This window comes from Gossypium raimondii, chromosome 13 (assembly GCF_025698545.1).
Source record: "Gossypium raimondii isolate GPD5lz chromosome 13, ASM2569854v1, whole genome shotgun sequence".
Lineage (NCBI taxonomy): Eukaryota > Viridiplantae > Streptophyta > Magnoliopsida > Malvales > Malvaceae > Gossypium > Gossypium raimondii.
In genome coordinates this window covers 46960584-46981930 of record NC_068577.1, presented here as the reverse complement: position 1 = coordinate 46981930, position 21347 = coordinate 46960584, and the positions used below count along the sequence as shown (strand labels likewise).

The 21347-nt window shown below is 32.0% G+C and overlaps 1 protein-coding gene across 3 annotated transcripts; it reads right to left on the bottom strand.

The window, feature by feature from the left end:
• Positions 1-268: 268 nt before the first annotated feature.
• On the bottom strand, positions 269-4281 carry LOC105783423 (probable E3 ubiquitin-protein ligase ZFP1). Of its 3 annotated transcripts, none has more exons than XM_012608870.2 (7): positions 4119-4274; positions 3912-3963; positions 1876-2710; positions 1335-1699; positions 1078-1176; positions 820-987; positions 269-665 (listed from the first exon to the last, which is right to left on the bottom strand). In XM_012608870.2, the coding sequence occupies exons 3-7, from the start codon at positions 2675-2677 to the stop codon at positions 519-521; spliced, it is 1581 nt and encodes a 526-aa protein (XP_012464324.1). In that variant the 5' UTR covers positions 2678-2710; positions 3912-3963; positions 4119-4274; the 3' UTR covers positions 269-518. The 3 variants fall into 3 exon arrangements, with proteins under 3 accessions (XP_012464324.1, XP_012464322.1, XP_012464323.1); XM_012608868.2 differs by having other exon boundaries at positions 1876-2707; XM_012608869.2 differs by lacking the exon at positions 3912-3963 and having other exon boundaries at positions 1876-2707; positions 4119-4281.
• Between the last annotated feature and the right edge of the window lie 17066 nt (positions 4282-21347).

The window sequence follows — 21347 nt, the reverse complement described above, 5'->3', positions numbered from 1 at the left end:
GTGGTTATGTTCCACAAGAGACGTTACTGAGACGCCCATCTAATGTGAATCATGGGGTTATGTGGTAGTCTTTGCTTAGTGATAAGCAAATTGTATGGCTTCCTCTCTTGGTTGATCATTATACATTTGGGCACCAGATTAATGGTAGACAGCACTGAAATGGCTTAGCCTAATCATGCCAATCCTTCCTTATAAATGTTCTTCAACAAGAATATAAACATCAGAGAGATGCAAAACATATTATAGGGAAAGAAAATAAGAAAAGAAGTCCTGAAAAAGCACATTATAGCTGAAGTTAACATTACAGCTTGAAACTGCATAATGAGAGTCTGTACAATTGTTTGATAATTACAAAGCCAACAAATAATGGATGGACTGTCCGTTAGATATCTGCAAGTTCATGTACAAAATACTTGACAAAATATCAATCTAGAAACATCTAGGTGAGTTTTCCCAGATTGATTCTACCAAGATCAACCATTTTATGTAATTTATTACTCTTTTCTCACCTCCATATTTTATACATTCTTTGACTCTGTGGCTATCGCCTCAGATTTGCAGATGGGGCATACATTCTTAACAACCAGCCACTTCTTCAAGCAACCTGCATGATACTCGTGTCCACAATCAAGAGTTCCGATTTTCTCTTGGTTCTTATAATCCTCCTGCAAAATTCCAAGAGAAATAGCAAATACAATCCGTCAGGAATGGACATGTTGTATGATGGCGTGTGCTTCAAACTTGAACAACGGAGATGTGCAGTTCAAGCTCATTGATAAAGAATAATACTAGTTCTAAGCATTGTTCAGTGTCCGTTACCTGGCAAATAATGCAAGAATCAGGTTCCTGGTCAATAGGTGCTGCCTCTTCCAGATTAATAGTTGTAGCAAATGTTGAATAACTTCTTGTTTTCAATTTACTTGTAATGGTTTCCTCAGACAATCCAGTGTTCACGTTTCCAATACGCTCACCCAGAGCAAGCAGTTCCTATGGTCATTTAGAGAATTTTACAATGAATGGTCACCTAAAGTAAAGTTGAACCATGCAAGACAACAACGTATATGATCTTCAACTAACCTCGTAAGACATGTCCTCTATATCCAAACGCATATCTCTGTGATGATCAATAAAGTTCCCTACTTCATAAAATTCAGGGAGCTCCAGTACAGCAATTCCCTGCACCAAATCAATTAAATGATATCACCATATTAAACTGAAAATTACCCCCAAAAAGAAAAGATCAGTTATATATGAATACCTTTTTCCTAGTATCAGAAAAGAAAATGAAGTAATAAACATAGATAAGATTGCAGAAATGAAGAACAGGTACTAACATCAGGCGGAAGAACTCTTAGGTGAGGAAGATTGCGGTGTCTCGCAGTTGTCTCAGGTACGATACCACTCTCTCGGCGGGAATGATATATCCTAAAGCCACTAGGAGGAACTGGTCCCAGATGCCTACGACCCATCTCCCAACCATCATGCGAAAGATTCATGGAGCTTTGTGAGGCGTAACTTGCTGGAAAGCGATGAGGAACTGCTGCTACTTGTGGATGAATATTAATGCTGTGACCTCTTACTCCTTCAATAGGTGGTGCAGGGTGATGAAAATTATGGTTCCGAAGTTCAAGGGGAGAAGCATGTGAAAAGTTTGTGGAACTTCTAAGACTAGTCTCCATAGGTGCACCAACATTGCTACCTGCTCAAACATAAGACAGTGAAGAGTCCACAGAAATCAGTTTCAAGGAGAAAACATTGTACTACATCACCTCATTTACATGGAAGCTGCTTTCAGAAAAAAGAAATATAACTTATGGAAAATTGAAATTCCTAAAACAAGCTTGGGAGGAAAGAATAGAGGAATGGAGAAACTACCATGCATATATGGAACCCCAGGAACCTGAGTCCAGGCTGAGGCACCTCCATCTGTTATTGTTGGCTGAAAGGGCTGACCCATGTAATTTCCTTGAAAAACATGGTTAGCACTATGCATCAAAACAGGTTCCACTGGAGTTGCGCCTAATCTGTTCCTCACACTTCTTTGAGGTCCTGCTTCTCTAATTGTTGGAGGGCCATTCCCCCTATACTGAGGAATGTTGAAGGATGCACCATCCATTGTCCCAACTCCATCGGGATGTCTAGAACTTAATGGTGTAACTGAGGAACTAGAGCTTGATGAGGCATTAAAATGCTGAAAATTTCCTGGGACTCCTTCAGAATTCTTTCTCTTATACGAGCCCCTAACATTATCCATGAAGTGGCAATTCCTTGCATATTCATTTGCAGAAACTCCTAGGAGGTTGAAGTTGCTTGAAGATGGCATCTGGTCTGCCGGTCCATGATTTACAGGAGCACTCGACGAAGGGTTAGCCACATAGGGGATGTAATAGTTGGATGCACTTCCAATACCAAGATCAAGATTTGGGGAATGATTATGATGCTGAACACCTGGGTACTGGGGTAACCCATAGAACATACCACTGTCATAATGCTCTGGTAAGGGATGAGTATCAAGATTAGTAGCATTCCCTGGAGCCGCGACTCCCATCTGGATATCAGGTGGTGGGTAATTAGGCCTGCCACCCATAAAGATGCAGGGCTCAGGATGTAGATATCCTTGGCCTTGCTGGTCCATTTCTATCATCTGATTAGGGCATAGCATATTTCTTTGGCCCATGGTGTTCCAATAACTTGTTACAGTTTGTCACTGCTTCAAAGTAAAAAGAAAAAGAAAAAAAAACTTATTAGTACAAGCCATACCATAATCCACATTTAATATAGCATAGAGAAGAAAAAGCTAACTGGCCACCATGCATCTATCCATTTATAAGAACCAAAAATAAAACATACAAATATAACTTGAAAATAACAGCAAATCTATAAAGTTTGAATTATCAGAAAAGACACAACGAAATGAAACTTTAGCACATGCTCCACCCCAATACAAAAAAGGGAACAAGTATCCCCTTCATCCAACTTAAGAGCAGAAATACAAGACATGCAAGGTATTACTTGCTAATCAAACCTTCTCATCTATTTATTTGGAATTTATAATATGCACTTATTTCAGTAGAAATACAAAGCATTTCCTTCTACAAATGGAAGAGAAGCAAACATGCAAAGAATATTAACAAATCCACTTTTTTAAATTGCAGCACTTGTAACCCAAGAAACGGTTAGCATAGCATTCAGGACAAAGGCACGGATCCTTGAGAATATACTAATCATTGTAGTCTCTTTGCATTGTCCGCTAATTTAACCTCAGACTAAGAATGCCAAAAAGAAGAAAGAACTTATTCTCCAATACTCAGATGTCCTATAAAACAAAAGTTTCTTTAAACATATATTCCAATTCTTAGAAGTTTAAAATGCAATATTTCCATACATGCTATCATACATTTCTTCCTTCACATCATCAACCAAACAAAATAAAAATCATCAACATGATCTAACCCTAAATTCATACCCCCCACCCCCCAAAAAGTAAATCTTTACTATCAGAAAACAGGCATTCAAAATAAAAACCCATCATCAAAAGCATCCAATCAAAAAAATGACCCATGCCAAACTCTAGAATGGAGAAATTTACTGTATTTAAGAAAATACAATTATTTATTGATCTTTCAAAAAAAAAAACACAAAGGCAAAAATATTTCAACTTTTTTTATCATAATCTTTCCAATCCTAAAGAGCATCCAACAAGTTCTCTCACCAACTCCTCCTTTGATTAGAACATTGAATAAACGCCCAAAAACGGAAGCTTCTGGAATATAAAAAATCTTAGTTTCAAACAAATTAGTCAAATTGTTAAAAGCCCGCTATCTATCAAAAGAATTGAAAATATAAATTTGTTAGCAGCATGCAAATTCAAATTTAAGAGACACCAAGTCAGTCTTCTTTCTTCGCCGTACCTTATAATCATAAGAACACAGCCCAGAAGAACAGCTTATGTTAATGGTAATCCTAAGGAAAAAGTCAAAAGTGAAAAAAATTAAAAATTGTTAAGTTTTTTCCTGCATTAATCAAAATTCAGACAATGTAGAACCCTAGCTATTCAAAAATTAAGCGTACAATTTGAAAAAAGGCTAAAAAAAAATGAAAAGAAAAGAAAGGCTAACCGATTAGAAGCGAAATTAAGGAAAGAATAGAATGAGAGATTGAGAGATCTGAAGAAAATAATAATAATTAGAAGAGAAATGAAAGAGAAAACATCAAAAGATGGAGAAAATTGAGAGAAAGAGCGAGATAGAGACAAGACATTTCCACTTTTATAAACCGGCTTCCCTTTTCTAATTTTAATTTTAGATAAATTATTGTTATTAGGGTTATTTAAATTAAAAATGAGAAATAAATATAAGAAAAAGTAACGTTTGTGACTTCAAAAACATTTTCATTAATAGTGATTATTTAATGAGAAATAACTATAAAAAGGGTCAAACTGTATTTATAAAATTACATTTTGTGATGAAGATGTGATCAAATAGCAACGCATATGAAAAAGCTTTCAAATTTAAGGACATATTTGCATGTGGGTCCTCTAATTCGTATCCCATGTGATCTACATATTATGGTTTAATATCTCATTCTCATTTTAGTATTTACTTGAGTCGGAGTAGTACATGGTAAAATGTGATTTCAACAATATTATTAAGGGTAAACCATATGTCCCATTAGATTTATTCCACATGACTTTTTATAAACAAGAATATTACATTTAATCGTTTATATATATCACACATTATATCCTAATTGATTATATTTGATGTTAAATGTGCGGTGCATGTGAGATCAAAATAAATCTTTTCTCTTCAAATTGGGGTTTAGAATTGTTAACTAGGAAGAATAATTATAAATTTAAAGGTTGTTGTTCTATTACCATCAATAAAGCTAACTATTCTTATGGTTGAGGTTCATTCATGAAAGTACAAGAGATGCTTCGAAGTAATATAAGTTGGTCACTAGACAATGGAAGAAGTGTGACGATTTGGCTAGATCTTTAGCTGCTTAATGTAAGACCTTTGATTAGCAAAAGCACTATGGAAGCTAGCGGTTTGGAGAATGTTCGGGTCTCGGATATGGTAGATAATCATGACAATTGGAAATGGGATTCCTTTGCTTATCTTCTAGAATAGTCGATCCTTTTGTAGATTGCTTCGATTCCCCTTCCAAAAGATAATTTAGGGCTTGATTAATGCATATGGAGGTGCCCCTTCTAAAAGATAATTTAGGATTTGATTAATACATGTGGAGGTGGTCTAGCGTTGGTAAGTTTACAATCTCAATGCTTATAAGCAACAATGGTTGGAATTGGAATCGAAAGACGATCATTTGACTAAATTATGGAAATTGCCATTACTGCAAAGAATAAAGCAACTCTTATGGTTGGAGTGGAGAGAGAGTCTTTACAAATTTTTAAAGATGTAAACATGGTATTGCAAGGGATGCATCATATTTTGCTTATGGTTGCTACATTGAAATTGTCATATTTTGAACACTTGCTTGTATGGTGTGGATTGGACTATTACTTACAGATATGCATGATAATTTCTTTACAGCAAATTTAAATATATGGATGATGCAATGTATTTAATAGTGATACATTTATTATTTGGTTCAACGATGTTGCTTGGAAAACACTTTTTGCAATTGCATGTTAATGGCTAAGGAGAAGCGTAATGTTATGATCTTCCAAGGGGAGCACTGTAATGTGAACAACACTTTAATAGTTGCTTGAGTTGGGCTATTTCGATAGGGACAATAGTGTTAGGCAGTTCTCAAGCAATAGCAGAAGGATTGATCCATGATAAAAATAGAAACTAGCTGATCCAATATAGGAGAATAGTGGGGATTCTCGAGGCAAATTTATGCGAAATTTTCTATGGGATCTCGATTGCTTGGAATATAGGCTTCAAGAAAGTCCTTGTGGAGTGTGATAACATCTTAGTTGTCCAACTCTTGAATGATAGAATAGTCTGGAGTAGCTCCTTGGCTTTGATCCGAAACATTAGTGATATTTATGGTCAAGAATGGAAGGTACAGTTGTCGTATATCAATCGAGAGGCCAATCAGGTTGTAGACTGTTTTGCAAAATGCATGAAGACCTTTGAACTCGGCTTTGACCCCGCCTAACTACGGATTTGGCCCGAATAAAAAACATTCAAACAAGAAAAGTTGATCAAAGAACATTAAACCTCACCATTTTGCACTCACAATAAAAATAAACAACTCTAAGAGGCAAAGAAAAGAAGTTAAGATTTTCTCGCTTGTAACTTTTAAAGAGTAATCAAATATTGTGAAATATTTTCATATTGTAGTAAACATGTAATTATTTTCTATATATTTGAACGATGAATGAATAAATAAAGTTAATTTTACATTTCACTGTTATTTCTTTTCTATTTTCGTCTTTCATGTTTTGCATGCATAGCGAAATTGTGACAAGAAAATATAGCTCATTAATTGTCTAATTTCAAATTGATGATAAGTGGCATGTAAGAACGATTACATTGCGAGAAAGACAACATACTTCAGTAGATAATTTAAACGAGTCTGTAATCCCGTAAAAGAATCAAAGTGAACATTTTATTCAGATACTTAGAAGGATTATTATGTCATCTACAATTTCAATAGGGGAGATGACTAGTCTTGGCTATCGGAGCAGTTGACTCCACGAGTAGAATCATAGATGTATTCATTGGAAGAGTGGTACATTGGATTGGACCCAAGATAAATTAATTCTAAATCTATTTGTGAATTAATTCACTTGTGATGTTCATGGTGTGATTTACCTAAATCTTAAGTTAGTCACTAATCATGCGTATCTAACTCATGTGCTTTGATATAAGTGGAGGCTTATGCTCTAAAGATGATCGAACCCATAGTCGGTATGTTGAGTACATGACTTGTATATGGCATGGCTTTACTAGAAACAATGGAATTTATAGCTCAATTAAAAAGTTAACGATATCCTTTCATTGGCATTGTGTGGATTGGTAACTATGGAACGTGGTCACAAGTTGCTCGTTCTCAAACAAGCAATTTATCACAGTCATTTGTTGACAGTGGTCATATTAATCATTAAAAAGACAGAGTGGTGACAATGAGATAAAATAGAATTGTATTGAGTGAATGGATTTAACTTAAAGGAATTAAGGATATCATATGAGAGTAACACACATATGACGAGATCATTGGACAAAACATTTGGATGAAATGCTTTCATAAAGAGTATGCAATAAGGAGTTTTCAACCATGGTACTTTTTGTGGACGGACTCCATGATTAAGTAAATTGCGAATTATCAGAGCGATGCTTCTAGACGTAATTGAAATTACTCGAGCCTAATTGTATATGTCTAATTGGTTTCTCCGCTAGCTCAACAAAAGCTCGATCAAACTGCATTTGAATCAGATGGAAATTTTATGACTTTGGAAATAATTTAATTGAGCTGATTTATTCGATGTTGATTGAAATTAGGTGGTCGTGAGAATTGTTCAACTAGAGAATTTGATTAAATAATTTTATTGAAAAATTAATTTTAGAAAATCTCGAATATTTTTGAAAAAATTAATTTTGATCAAGTAAAATTAAATTAATCAAATTAATTAAAATAAATATGATATTTTTGGAAATTAATTTTCAAGTTAGACAATTGGTCCAATGGGTAATTAAACTTGAAAATTGGACCAGATATTGAAAATTGGACCCGAGAACCCAAAACCGAGACCAAGACCAAAAAATTGGTCAAACTGGGCTGGATATGTGAAACTGAGCCGACGGTTCAACCGATGGCTGGACTGAACCGATCGGGCCATCATTAGCCCGGATCAAACCAGCAACAGCCAAACCGGCTCAGGATATCGTGAGGGTGTCGCACCTGCGATGGCACCATTAGGAGTTAGACCTGTCCAGGGGGAGCCCGGCCCGGCCAGGCCCGATTTTTAATAAACACAAAAAAAATATTTTAAAAATAAAAAAATAAAAATATTTTTAAGTATTTTAAAATTAAAAAATAAAAATAAAATATATATATTTATTATATTCAGGCCGGGCCGGGCCGAGCTCGGGCCAAAAAAGTTGAGCCCGAGCCCAGCCCATTTTTTAAACGGGCCTCGTTTTTTTGCCCAAGCCCATATTTCGGGCCTATATTTTTACCCGAACCCTCCCATATTTCGGACAGGCCGTCGGGCCGGGCCGGGCCGCCCAGCCCATGGACAGGTCTAACTCCTACTAGCACTCTACCAAGTAATTTGATTTCAGATTAAATATTTTAAAAATAATATTATTTTAATAGATTTAATATTAAATTAAATTTAATACTTAATTTAATATTAAAATGATTATCTTAGTATGAAATTTAATTTAATGTTTATCATATAGATAAATATTCTATTAATTAATAGATTTAATATTAAAATTGATTTAATATTTATCTTGATAAGTATTATATTAAAGTGATTAAGTTTAATCATAGTTGAATTCTCTAAACTCTCCCTATATAAAGGGAGTTTTGGGTAATTATTTTTCACAGACTTGAATTTAAGAGAAAGTTGTAGAGAGAAAATTCTCTCTGAAGAATTTATTTTAGAAAATTTCTAGAGATATTTTTCATATTTAAAACTTGATCCAGAAGTTTAGAGAAATTGTAAAATTACCCCACCGGTAATTTTGTGGAAAATTTTATGATTCGATGGGAGCCCACACTCGACAAACGTGAGCTTGTGGATAGCAGAGAAGACTACTCGGTCGAAACGCTCATCTTAGACGAATCGAAAAGGTACAATTTTAATTAATTGTTTACTACTTTAGATATCACAACCAAGTTTTAATTTTAGAAAAAAAATTAAAACTCGAATTTCCCCTTGAACTTATTTTCCGTTGCATTTTCAAACCTGATTTTCTTACATCAAACTCAATAATATTCAAAAATAATGTGGGACCACTCTCTAACAAAGCTGACCTAATGCTTTAAAAAGCCAAAGAAAAACTCAACTCCAAATGAAGTTACACGAAGAAAAGAGAGACAACTCTTTTCGTACCTATTAACACATGAAGCGAAAATGTGTTAAAGTGCGTAATGGAATAGTAAAAGCTAAAACAAAAGAAAACATAATGCTAGAATCAAAGAAAATAAACTATCCGGCCGAAAAGTTGAAACAATAGAAAACAACTAAAATTTTTCGTTCAAGGTGTTTTTGATGTGCTAAAATCACAAAAATTAAATTGAAGCACTTTATTTGATAAATATAAGATCTGAAAATTTTGGACACAAAATTCAACCCACAATTTTTTTATTTTTTATCTTTTTTAATTTTTATTTTTTTCAATTTTTTGGGAAATAGCTTTTTCAAAGAAAGAAAGTTCCAATAAATAGTATACAAAATTTCAAATTGATTTAAATTCATTTACCCACTGAAATTAATATCTTTTCCAAAAATATTTCGGTAAAAACAATTTTATAGGTTGTTTAAGCAAAATCGATGAAAACATTATATTTATTACAAGGAAACAACTCAAAAACATACAAATCGATATCAAATGATAAAGAGGAGGCAAAAGGATCATATTCAAGTTGTTCAACTCGAGAAAAATGATTCAGATCGACCTATAAAGAAAAATAAAAAATAGAAATAAAGAAAACACTAAAAGAAGAAATTTGAGAATAAAGAATAAATAATAAATAATAAATAAAGAAAAAAAATTTAAAAAAGTAAAGTGGAAGATAGACGAGTAAACCGATGGATATGATGAATAGATGTATAAGTGTTCAATTGAGCCCTTTGATTATAAACTCCAACAAAATAAATTAATGGCATAATCAATCTCCAAGAAATAATTCCCTGGCAAATTGAAAGCTGAAGAATGAATTATCACGACTCCTTCAAGAAAATCAAGAAGAAAACTTTTTCTAAAAATAAAGAAGAAAACTATTTCTAAAAATCACAAGAAAGAAATTTTCCACAAAGAAAATAACTCCTGGAGTTAAAAACTTTATTAATGAAAATAACTGTGTCTATAATGAACAATTAATAAACATGTATATAAGTTAGTTAAGTACATTCAAATAAAACTCTCAAGTATCTGAAACTCTAATTAATTTAAACAATAAGTAGTTTTAAACTAAACTTTCTTGTTGACTAAGAAACATAAAACTCCTAAATAACTTAAAATACTTAAAAATCCAAAATTTGGAATAAATAAATAAATAATATAATAAAACTTAATAATACAATATTGGGCTCATATGTAACAAAAATTTAGCCTAAAAATTGAAACTAATATGATTTAAACTCGAATTAAAAGCTCAAAACTCGTAATTTCCATAATAATCCTATCCAAAAATTTTGCTCACGCAATCTTCACTATAATTGTCATAACTTGAGCTTTTATACTCAAAATCGAGTGATTCAAAATGCATTTCGAAACTAAGAGATATACCTTTAAACGTTATGCATACATCTCAACCCAAATATGTCTGGATCCCATCCAAAAAGTCATCGCAAGTTGACTGATTTTCCAAACTTGAAAATTGGCAGCTTCGATGAATGGAATTTAATAAATTTCACCTAATTCGTGCATGTGTCACATTAGAAAATAGGAAACTTTACTTGTAATGACCTAAATTTTTCTAGTGTTGGAAATTTTGATTTTGTGCTAGAATCAGTAATTTCAAATTTTTCGAGAAGTTAAACCGAGAGATTTTTGGAAATGACTATTGATTCGGTTTTATAATCCATAATTAGTGGGTGATAATTATTAATTAATTATTAATTGTTTAGAATTAGATAGATGGAATTTGAAATATAGACTATTTTGTAAGAGAATCAAAATTGTTGGGGCAAATGTCTAAAAATTAGAAAATAGAATTAAGAAGAGGTAAGGCCCTTTTTAGGTGATTGGCCTAAGGGTATGAGAGCAAATAGACCAGTCATTAGCAAATTTTATTTGGAAGGAAAGATTATCTCTCATTCATTTTCACGAAAAAATAGAAAATATATCAATTAAATTCTCTCAACTCTATCAAATATTTCCTTTTGATTTTTTTTTATAAAATTGCAATGATTTAACAAGGTAAAGTTGATTTCTAGCTCTTTTCTTGATATTTCAATCCTTAAAACTTAGATTTTTAATTTTTCACTATTTTTATTGGATTTTGGGTAGAGAATAAGTTGGAATTATACTGATTTCTTGATGCTTTCTAGTTATATTCTAAGTGATTATGAGTTTTGATTGTTATAGGATCTTTAAGAATTAGATGTTTGTAAAGATTTGGTGGGTTCTTGTAGTAGAGTGAGAATTTTAGGGAGAGAAAAACATTGAGTAATCTTTCAAATTCTCGACAGCTTGAGTGAGCAATATCGAATCATTATTTAGTGGTGGTTGAGATCCAACATAAGTTGCGAATTCTCAACAGCTTGAATGAGAAGCATTAAATCATTATTTAGCAATGACTAAGATCCAACATAAGTTGTAGATTCTCGACAGCTTGAGTGAGTTGCATCAAATAAAGCTTGTTTAAATAATCAGCTCTATAGCTTGTGGAAGCAAAGTAGTTTCGTGTACCTTAAGTTAAATTGTTATAGTTCTCCGGATGAAAACATTAGTTAAGCGAAAATGAAATGATTGGAAAGATTGACCATGAATTTAATTTTTATGTTACAAAAATGAGCATGATGTGAATATGGATTCCATTGAGATGTTTACACATCGAATAAAGTTGAATGGTATAATGTTAATTAGATTGGTTATACATGTATATGGATTTAAATACTATGATCTTGTTATGTCAAATACTAACTTACTGGTTTTCTTGTGGTATAGTATACAAATATATGTAAGGATGCCAAGGAAATGTCATGTCATGCCTTTATGTTTCCAATACTTAAATTGTTATAACGATAAGGTAAGTTAAGTCAGTTTCTTATGAACTTTCTAAACATTCATAATGTTTATTTTGTTATGTTTTTCCTTTCTTGTAGTGGTCTTTTGCGGAGAGTGAAGATCAGATCATCTCGGAACTCACATTATCCAGCCTTCATTTCAGTATTATTTTAATCGATCTGGAACTTGATTATGTGGCATGTACATAGGCTTTAATATCTATATGTGGTTATTTGAATGTTGGTGACTTTGGGCTATAAGTAATGCTTGCATTTTAATGGTATATATTGTGATCATATAAGTGCATATTGACAAGTTGTCAAGTAAAGGTGGAAATATATGAATGCCAATCTTGAATGTGATTTGGTCGGATTGAATAATGACTATGAAAGATAAGCTATGCTTGAATGGTTATAAATTTGTAGTTAGAATTGATATATTCTAGTAACCAAACGATGTCTAATGAGTTGTTGAAATGGTTAATGATTGAATGAATGTTTGAATACATGGAGTTGTTCCTTATGCAAGTTTGATGGTCTGCCTAAGGTACCAATTGTGTTAGGTTTTGCCTTGAGTATGAAAACGTACTTAATATGCACTATTTTTGGTTTTCTAGCAAAAAGTATCGATAATAGAGGTTGAAGTATCAATACCTTACCAAATGAACAGGATTTTAAAAACGACATAATATCAATTTGGTATCGATACCAACTAATGGTATCGGTACCTATGTGGAAGTATCGGTACATTGATAAAAATATCAATACATTATGATTTTAACTTGATTTTTGAAATATCGAAGCTAAAAATGGTATTGACACCTAGCCTGGGTATCGATACTTATATTCATATTTTGAAAAGTTTGTGGTTTTGTCCTTTTTCATGCTCAGGAAAATTTAAAAGTCTTTGTAAGTTCGATTGTGTCTCGAATTTGTTTGTAATTAATATCGAGTTTGGGATTTTGAAATAAATTGATGTTTAGTTGAATTAATGGCTATAAATTGTGTGTGACTATTCCGATAAATGTGTTAGCATTTCGTAGCTCTAGTTCGACAACCGGACCAGGTTAAGGGTGTTACATCCAATGACCTTGTCATAAGTGTGTTACCCTCATAGGATATCCTTAATCTCTTTGGGATAAATTTGTTCTCCCAATATTATCCTATTTTATATCATGGTAATAATTACGCCTTCCTTCATGAAAAGCCAATTAATATCAAATAGTAATCAAGTTATTTATCACAAAGACAAACGGCTCGTGGCCACATTTACTTTTCATCTATCATGTAATGCCGATGAGAGGATACCATTTATCCATTAGTTAGGCTATGAATTTAACTATTATGAATGATGTCACATATTTCAACATTTTTATACCCAATACACCAGCTTTCAGTTCATTATCTATTTGAACTCAGGCTTTTACTTGCATTAAAGTATACAAGTCACGCATACATAGTCCATCATCCACTTAGGATTAAGGTATGCCACTATATGAATGTCACAAGTGAATAAATCCACAAACGAATTTAAGATTTATTCTTCTTGGGTCTTGTCTGATGTACTATTAGTCTACTCAACCACATTTATTTCTTTACCTTTTGGGAGTCATTCGCACGATGCTCAAGACAAAACATCTCCCCAATTGGACTTTATAGACCACATATTAGTCTTTCAATCAGTTTACTCATTTTTTTATTAGAGTAAGGGCATGCTTAGGTTCATCTACTAATATAAGTTGTCTTTTTGTATTACAATCTGACCACGTGATACTGCTTAGTATTAATTTAAACATTAGAAAACTAATGAGTCAATATTTGCTTCTATTTTGCTTTGCGTGCAAAAAAAAATTGAAGATAATATAGAAAATGTATTTATGTAATTAATGGATATTATTAAACCAATTTGTTCGAAAAATACAAGTGTATATAGACAAAAATACTGCACTTAGGGCACTAGATTCAATAGGTGTGACATTGTGCTTTCCACAAATTTCGTGTGTTTGGTTAGAAGTCGTGTTATTACACGCACTAAGTATTATCACCTTTATGACATGCTTATGCAACATTGGTGTATTTAGGGTTATTCGTGTAACCATCCTACGTATCCATGCTTGATTAATATGGTCAATAACTTGATTGTGTTGTCTAGTGATAGATTGTGACATTATAATGAACTTTGGGAATCATGTATATATTATAAAGCTATTAATACTATGATAAATTTATGGATATGTGCATTTGATTAATCAATGACTCAATAATGTTCTTTTATGGAAATGTTGTATGTTAGTTATGTTATTGTTATATTTATTATTGAATTCTAACTTGTGATGTTGTTTCTTAGTGTACTTTTGATTTAATGGACATACAAGGTATTAGTAGAAGCTTGTAAAGCATCATTGAGCTTTTGGGGAAAGCTCAGCGTGGGAATTTTTGCTTTCGTGTGTAGGTTTCAAGTGATCCAAGTTTGGATTAAGAGTTAGATAGCATCAACTTGAAGGATTTCAATTGCTCATTTGTTGTTTGTAAAATACCTTTATGTTTCTAGAAGTGTTTGGCATGTACCTAGGCTTGTGTTTTGGTTGTTAAGTGTTTGGTCGAAGACTTGAAGTTGTTTTGGTCATTTAGAAGTTGGTTCATGTTGACATATATGGAACTTTGATCTATTTTATGTTGTCTTTATGTTGATGGTTCTTATGGTATGAAAATATGTTGCATGCTTTTTACTTTACTTACCTAATAATATTTTGATTGGATGAGTTATTGATTATGAAATTTCATGAATTGAATTTGTTTTAGTATGCTAGTTTTGCCTACAACTTTAATTACGTATTGGACATGTTTAGGGACACTTACAACATATTTCATGATTACATGACATAAAGTGTTGTTTTCTGCATTTTCTTGGTTCATATCTTGAGATCAGACGAACATGTCTCGAGATAGGAAGAACAAAATTTCATGTCTAGGTATTCCCAGGTGTATGTCTTGAGACAAGCATGGCTTTGATGACTCGAAACCGAACAAACATGTCTTGACATGGTAGAATTGTCTAGATAGATAAAACTTCAAAGCTAAGGTCTCGAGACATGGTTCTGTTATCCAAAGCATAAAATTTTGAAACTAAATTTTTTAAATAGGGGAGGGATGTCTCGGGACATGGCACTACACTTTGATATTTCAACCCAAGATCGTAACTTGACCATATATTTGATCATGTTTGACCTTGAATTATCATATGTAGGCCCATTTAAGTTCATTTTTAGCCCATAATGATTTGTAAACTTCTGATTGCATTGGTTAATATGTTTTAAACTCGAAATTTATTGTTTAAGAATGTTATGTGTTCATTTTGAGTCACACCGATGATGGATGTGGAATTCATTATCGGGTCGTCTTTCAGGTCAAATGTAGGGTGTTACATTACTTTGATTTTTGTGTTTTAACTTACTATCAGATTTAGCAAAGATACGAAAGCTACGGATATGGAATAGTGGGATTCCATTTGGAAGTTGAAATTCTTACCAAAAATCAAATTCTTCCTCTAGAAATGCACATGCAATGCTTTTCCCAGTAGTAGTCTTCTCACCTTAATGGGCTTGTCCATCTACAACCAATGTTCATTTTGTAAAAACAGCCAATGTAACAGCCCGATTTGACCTTAATCGGAACAGTAGTTTTTGGGACCACAAATTCGAGTCTGAAAATTATTTTAATATTATTTTCTATGTTAATTATGTGTGAATTTACATATGTGAAATTTTCGTGAATTAATTTTATTGTTTGTGTGCTTAATTTGAAAAAAAAGGGTTTAATCGCATAAAATAATTTGATGGTTAATTAAGAAAGTGTCTAATTGTTGTTGTCTTTATAATTTTGAGGCCTTATGTTGTAATTTAGCCAATAATAATAGGTAGTGGAGGGCATAATGATGATATGTGATTTTTATATACCCAAAAATCAAACATATTAACTAGACTATACATGCCATAAGTTTAAATTCAAACTTAGTAAAATACCGAAACAGTCGATAGTGTAATAGACTTCTCTGACAATTCCCGTGCTCTTAATCAACTTCCAAATCTATAAAATTGAAAGCGATTACACACAGTAAGCTATTAAAGCTTAGTAAGCCATAAGCAAATAAACATTTAATCATTTACATAATTTAAGCTAGACAATTAGTAATAAATCATTATAATTTCACATATAATTCAATTTATCAATTTATATATATAAAAACTTATATAATTTGTAATAACTTCCCTCTTTACCGAATAATCAATTGAACATTAATATAACCAATCATCACTTTCCTCAATGCACATATACATCAAAGGCCGAATACATATATATTCAAATATGAAATCACATAATTCATATTTCGCATAACTTCATATCATCAATTCAAGTATACAACTTACCTTATTTTCAAATAGGTAATCAACTATCACATACCTGGTCACTTAGCCTGATTTATACATTCGTACACAACTTATCTTTGCCCGTTGAACCATTCGAAATTAAAAAGGATACTCGGATAGTCGAAAGACTCGTACAATGCCAACGTCCCAGACGTTGTCTTACATGTAATCACATATCGATGCCACTGTCCCAGACAGGGTCTTACACGAATCAAATATGATGCCAATGTCCCAGACATGGTCTTACACGTAAACACAAGTCGATGCCAACGTCCCAGACGTGGTCTTACACGATAACACATATCGGAAATCCTATGTCATCACATATGTATCCTATCTATTCCTAAGATTCGTACGGGCTTTCGGACAACGTATCTCGATCGAATCAAACATGAAATAAAACTTCCTGGCTTATCACACATTCGACCAATACACATTTATATCCACAAAATTCAATTCAACAAATAACATTTATATATTTGCAAATCCAACAACATTTATATGCTAATAGACTTACATCGGATGTCGTCGACTGTTAAATCAGCTACTCGACCACTTTTGTATTTCCCCAATCCAAATCCGATTTCTTTAATTCTTGATGTTTATTTAAACATCATTCTATTCAATTTAGCCTAAAAACACATAAATGGGCAAATTACAATTTTGCCCCTAACATTTCACACTTTTTTACAATTTAGTCACTTTTGCTCAAAACACAAAATACACAAAATTTGACTACACTCCTTAAGGACCGAATATTCCTAGCGTCCATACAAGCCCACATATTTCATTTATTTCACATTTTAGTCCCTAAAAAATTTATTTTTACAATTAAACCCTAATTACTCAAATTCATCAAAAATTCAAAGACAAAACATGTTAATCTTTCACATATCTTTCATATTCCATCATCAACTATCACAAAGCTCAAGCATTCATCAATGGCATTTCTCAAAATCATCAATAATTCACAAAATTAAGATATGGGTTTTGAAGTATTCAAAGCAATGATCTCAAAAACGTAAAAATTATCAAACACCGAACAAAAACCAACCTTGAATTAAGCTTCAAAATGGCCGAATGTTTCAAGCTTTCAAACCTTGTTTTTCTTTTCTACATTCGGTGAAGAAAGATGAACATAAAATGGTGGCTTTTAATGTTTTGTTTTATTATAACATATATTATTATATTATTATTATTTTAACTTTTATTTATATATATATATAAATCACATATCATCATTATGCCATCCACTACCTATTATTATTGGCTAAATTACAACATAAGGCCTCAAAATTATAAAGACAACAACAATTAGGCACTTTCTTAATTAACCATCAAATTTTCATTTTACGCGATTAAGCCCTTTTTTTTTCAAATTAAGCACACAAACAATAAAATTAATTCACGAAACTTTCACATATGTAAATTCACACATAATTAACACAGAAAATAATATTAAAATATTTTTCAGACTCGAATTTGTGGTCCCAAAAACCACTGTTACGATTAAGGTCAAAATCGGGCTGTTACAACTCTCTCCCTCTTAGGGATTTTCGTCCCCGAAAATCTTACCGGTGAATAGGTTTGGATAACGCTCTTTCATTGTATCTTCTGACTCCCAAGTTGCCTCCTCAACTTCGTGTTTTTGCCATAGTACTTTGACTAACGAAATTTTCTTATTTCTCAATTCTTTAATTTCACGAGTCAGAATACAAATCGGTTCCTCTTCATATGTCATATCAGATTGAATCTCAATCTCTGTGGGACTAATCACATGTGAAGGATTGGATAGGTATCTATGGAGCATCGAAACATGGAATACATTGTGAATCTTTTCTAGCTCAAGTGGCAACTGCAATCTATAAGCAACCAGCCCGATACGCTCTATAATCTCATACGACCGAATAAATCTCAGACTCAATTTCTTTTTACGATCAAATCTAAGTATTTTCTTCCACTGTGATACCTTCAAAAAGACTTTATCTCCAATCTGAAACTCTATATCTTTTCTTTTCAAGTCTGCATACAATTTCTGACGATTCAATGTTGTTTTTAGATTATCGCGAATCACTTTTACATCATATATTTCAAATTCACACATAGCTTCGAATTTCAAATCTCTTTAATCTCACAAATAAAATTCTGATCTGACTTTCACTGTACATCATCCCTAGCTGAAACTGCTTAACTGTATTAAATTGTTTCCATTTCTACTCACATTCTCTGACGATTTTAATCCTGTGAATCATTTTCTCACAAAACTTGATCCTGAAGTAACGGAGTTTGATAACTGCTTATAATAGCAACAGTCTTTATTCGTTACTTTGCAATTCTAAAACATAGTGACAAATAAATATTTCGAGAATTTGGTTTGCGTTTCCCGATTTCAATACAATTTCATACTCTTAGATTACTGTAATCTCTCTTAGAATTACCATATAAATTTCAGATCTCAATCCAAAACAATGATAACTGACACCATAGGCAGATTTACCAACACAGAAACGAATAACTTAATTGTTTTATCAAAAGAGAAAATCTATACTTACAGAGAGATTTCTTTAGATAGTTAACCATATTTTAGATAACTCCATCTTTTTCAATGATAACGATAATCCTGATACGAAATTTATTAACCCTCTATTTTTATAATCAACAAAGTCAGAAATATCACATTTCACACTCATCATCTATATCATATCTCGGACTATTGTGCATCTTGTTAATCCTATATGAACACCACTGAAAATTTCATGTAGCAGTTGTTGTATATTCGTAGAACTTTTCAGTATGCATACTCTATCTCGAAATAACAAATAATCATCAATACCACATCCGAGGTTCTAAGTCATAAATCAATTTATGTTGAACTCCTTTTTAACTTATAATTTGCTGACACATTTATGAATTTCACAACTTCACTATATAAATATTTATTTAACCTCTACTTCAACTAACAATTGTTCATTATCTGATAAGATCAATCACGTATTCATCGCCCAATCAAAACATTCGAAACTTTAATCATTTTCCTCGGATAAGAATCACTTACAGACTTAAAAGATTTTCGACGATTGAAACTAACTTTGTTGTGCCAAGTTCAGATCTTTCTCTGACATTAAACATTTTAAACTCTTATAATCATCAAATATTTTACATAACTCTTTTTATGCAGCTTTAACTGTATAGAATTATAAGATATCCTACACACTCTTGTATTGAAATACATTTCGAACCATTCATTAACATAAGGACGAAAATCGTAATCTCTTTATTGAACTCAGACTGAACCAGAACTGATATTTTGGTCAACATTATCTTCGTGCAAAAGAAAACTTTAACAATCAAACTAACCTTAATTTATCACAACATTTCCCAGATAGGATCATCTCGATAGATATAATTCAGTATCAAGTCTTCAAGAATATGAGTTCTTCTTCCAGACTATCCCTCAATTCATACATGTTCATTCAAAGTTTATCTCCAATTAAATGAATAGATTTAGACACATACAACCCAATTATCTTTTCAAACAAATAATTCAAATCAGACTAAACCACTGAATCAGTCTTTTCGAATGAATTTTTTCTTCTCATTGATAAGGATAACCCAGACATATTGTTTCATAGATTTAATATTATTCTTCTATCATTTTCAATTTTATCAACGTTGGACTTTTACGATAACTAGAAAAGAGTTTATGATGAAGCTATCTCATATATTATTCATCGAAACTCTGAATTATACAGAAATCACCTTTCATAATAGACATAGTCCTCTTTGTCAAATAGAGATCTCTTGCAGATAATCACGTGGAATTATAAGAAAATTGAAATAGCAAAATTTCAGCATATGGAGTCACACAGGATATCTAAAAAAATTACAACCCATATAGAATGATATAATATTCCGATGATATCCCAGAAAATGTCGAGAAAGAACGATGTCATTCTTAAATACTTAAATCCACAATAACAAAAGCAATATAATCTTCGCATATATATATTCAACAGAACGATAACCAGTAGAAACAGAATATTGATATCATACAGATTTTACCGTTGACTTTTGTATCCACACAATGAAACAAATTACCAGTGAAAGAGATAACAATGTCAAACATAACCCAAACAGATCAACCATGTTTTCATCTATCAGTACATTTAGTTAGCTTTCTCACACGATAAGAATTTTGTTTCTAAATTTAAACAGTCACATATACTTCTGAAGATAAATGTACACATAGAATACCCAGAAAGAATTATAGTAACTACCTAACTATAACCATTGTACTCAACAATCAACACAATTCAATCATTATTCCACTGTCTAATTCTGTCATCAGAAATTTTTCATATTATCCTATCATTAACATAAATCAATTCAGAAAACTTCCAATTAATACTTTCCTTATAACATACTTGAATACGTCATTTAGTCGAAATTAACTTCTTATTTACCAATGACTCTGTATAATCTGAATAGTCTTTAGAACTATCCAATATCTCTTTTAGTACTGTCTTTATATGCTGATTCATTCTCTTTTCTGACCACATTACTAATCTTTCAAACATGAACTTCTATAACTCCACACTTGTGAGGTTATTCAATCCAAATCTTACAGATTTCATTAGAACATTTCACTAATAAGGGGGTGAGGATAGTAAAGCCTCAAATTTAATTTACACATACATGCACATAACATATATTATCACAAATAGCCAATTCATTTTTAAAATTCACATTCTCAAAACATTTAATAAACTTTTGCTTTTAATCACTTTTATTCTTAACACATTCATATGTCAATTCAAATCACTAACTCATAACTAGAGCATTTCAAATAACAATCATAACTCAAATATCTTATCTCATATGCTCATATAATTACAACATTTATCAATAACAATTTGTCATACAATTTAATCCTTACCTTTATGAGTCTCAACTTATCACCAACACATTTCCACTCAAATATTTGAGTATTTACTTCTGTACTATCAGAATTAGTTCAGTTCGAAAACTTATCTGTCTCACCA